At 47.3% G+C, this 2648-nt stretch overlaps 1 protein-coding gene across 1 annotated transcript in view; it reads right to left on the bottom strand.

Moving 5' to 3' along the window:
- Positions 1-2401, bottom strand: part of LOC308141234 (uncharacterized protein) — a 19649-nt gene extending 17248 nt beyond the window's left edge. The window contains exons 1-2 of the mRNA XM_080511316.1: positions 1991-2401; positions 502-981 (exon numbers count right to left, since the gene is read on the bottom strand). Of these exons, the coding sequence (XP_080367442.1) occupies positions 502-942 (441 nt within the window). The 5' untranslated portion in view covers positions 943-981; positions 1991-2401. The remainder of the gene's footprint in view (positions 1-501; positions 982-1990) is intronic.
- Between the last annotated feature and the right edge of the window lie 247 nt (positions 2402-2648).

Here is a 2648-nt window from a genome sequence, read left to right as displayed (position 1 = left end):
GACCAGGAGCCAAAGTATTTTCAGAAAGTTGTGTTTTCAGTGACACAGTTGTCATGTGAACAGACCTTTGAAACGCAACAAAACGTTTGTATTTTCACTTGAAAATGTAGCTGAGCAGGTGAGGATTTCATGTTTTGTGCTCTTTTCTGAAACAAAATGTTAAAAAAGCAACTTTGTTTTGGTGGATCGGGGTGTAAATCATGTAAATGAGGCTGCAGAAGCTTCTGGATAAATGTAAGCTTGTGAATTAGTTGCTTTAATGTTAACATTTGAATTCATTACCTACGGGCCTGTAAATACATGGTATTAAATACAAATAAATCCATTTGACTTTAGATAAAAACATCAAGTACTGATGAAATTCAAATGAATGATGGCGGTAAAATACATCCGCTGCAAACAGTTTAACATTCATCCACTTTTTCTTCAAATGTGTTACAACGATATTTAATCCCCACAATTACAACGTAAAGTGGATGAAGTCCTTCTTCGGTCTGTTACCTGGATGAAGGAGCTGCACAGCAGCGGCTCCTTGGCTGACGACACCAGGAAGATGACGTCCGAGCCGCTGTCGCTCTCCTCGCCGCCGCTACTCTCGGGCACAGGGCTGCCGCCCTCCCCGGCCCGGTAGAACCCCGGGTGCCACAGGTTCCCATGCACGCCGTCCCGGTAGAGGTCGAGGCGCGGCGCCAGCGTGGAGTTCATGTACCCGCCAAGCGGCTCTGCGCCCGGCTCCAGGTCCCGGCAGCGCACGGCGGTGGGCTGCTGCGAGGACGCCAGGGCGGCGTACGAGGACGAGGCGCGGGTTCGGTAGGAGGAAGCGGGGGAGGGGTCGGCGCCGCAGTTCGCCGGACGGCGGTGGTACCACTCCGGCTTCTTGGTCAGTTCAATGGCAGTGGAGCGGCTTCGGGTCCGCGTGTTGTAGGTCTTTGACAGGTCCATGGCCGTGAGGGGGGGGGTCCGGGAGGGATACGTCCATCACTGGAACACACACACGCTTCGTCAGCTGACAAACAAGACATCCACCTTATAGACCTGCTTAATCAATCTGACATACAACAAGTGCAATGAAATTGTTCTATCCAAACTGAACTAGATCTGTCATTACTCTCCACAATTGCTTAAAAAAATACTTTTTCCTACATCTGGAAGTTTCCTTCCTGGTTTGAGTCGATTGTTAAACTGTTGCTCCTGAGCTCCTGGGATACCGCGTGGACATCTCGAACCCTAACCTGGTTTAGATCCTCCTTCTCACCACATAACTGCAAGTCTGAGCTGAAGAAATGTGCATGTGGCGTTCCCCAGGGTTCCGTCCTGGGCCCACTTCTTTCCAATGTTGACATGCTTCCACTGATGTACAAACTAAGCTCTTTTAGTCATTTTAAACTACAATAAACTTGTATTGCAATGACTTTTAATTCCTGTTAACCCTTAGTGCATTCTTGTTTTTATTTTCAAGTGTCTTGATTATTCTTGATTATTTACTGTTCTTTCTTGGCATTGAACTCTTGAAATGCGCCATAAGAATTACACAACTTGGCCAAATAAACACAATTATATTAAATTCATTGCTTGCTTTAGGATCCCGGAGAATCCATTAATATTTTTCTCGAGTCCAAGTTAAATAGTATAGTAATATTAGTAAGCATCAAATAGTAAAAAAGCAGATTCTTTAAGTTAATTCCAATAAATACACATGAACACTATAGTTATCATTAATAGAATCAATATAACATAATTACTTAGAATCAATAATGCCAGCAGCTGTGAATAATAAAAAGGCGTTCATCATCAGCCTATATCAGTAGTAATTAGCAGGAAGTATTTTGGTACAACTAACTAGTACTAGTTACACATACATGATGAGCATTTGCAGTATTTTATATTGTGTTCATCTGATTAATATTTATAGGAATAACTTCAAATCATTTTTTCTTGCAGATAACAGGTGGAATGAGATTTTTTTTTTTTTTAAGCTGTTGTAACTGACGTTTAGTCGATTAATCGATGGACAGGTTGATCTGCTAACGGGTAGGCCTGTCACCCTCTATGCCCACACCCGGAGCTCAGAGCTCAGCCGCGGGGCTGAAGGCGGGGTTCCAGCTCCGGAGGCTGCGGGTGACGGAGCGGGCCGCGCGGTGACTCCTCGCCCGGGGAGCGGCTCTCGTAGCTGTTAGCTCACACGCCTGTCAGGGCCCCTCATCACCGGGAAGGGATGGCAACAGCCGCGGCGTCCCGGCTCATGTTAGCCGCCTGCTCGCGGCCGTTCACGCGCAGCGGCGACGCGGCGGCTCCATGTTGGCTGAAGTGAACCAGCAGGTCGAGCCGAGGTCCGGAGGAGAGAGTGAGACGGTTTAAAGTGTTTTTAAAGTCATCATGGACTCCTGCTTCCACCTCACTGTCAAGCATGCCCGGACTAACATGGCGATGCCGGAAGAGACGCGGGCGCCTTCACAGTAAAAGAGTCAACAGCATGAAGCGTGAGAAGCCGTCAATGGAGAATCCAAGATGGCCGACAATATGTCCGCTTCCTTACGATCGCCGCCATTTTGTTTTGCAATTTTGATGCGAATCACACCACAGCGCCACTGTTGGTGGGAGGCATGGAATACATGGAATATGGCCGCTTCCTGCAGGTCGCCGCCATA

The sequence above is a fragment of the Blennius ocellaris genome (genome assembly GCF_963422515.1).
Source record: "Blennius ocellaris genome assembly, chromosome: 16".
NCBI lineage: Eukaryota > Metazoa > Chordata > Actinopteri > Blenniiformes > Blenniidae > Blennius > Blennius ocellaris.
Note: the sequence above shows the minus strand (reverse complement) of the source record. Positions and strands in the feature narration are given on the sequence as shown.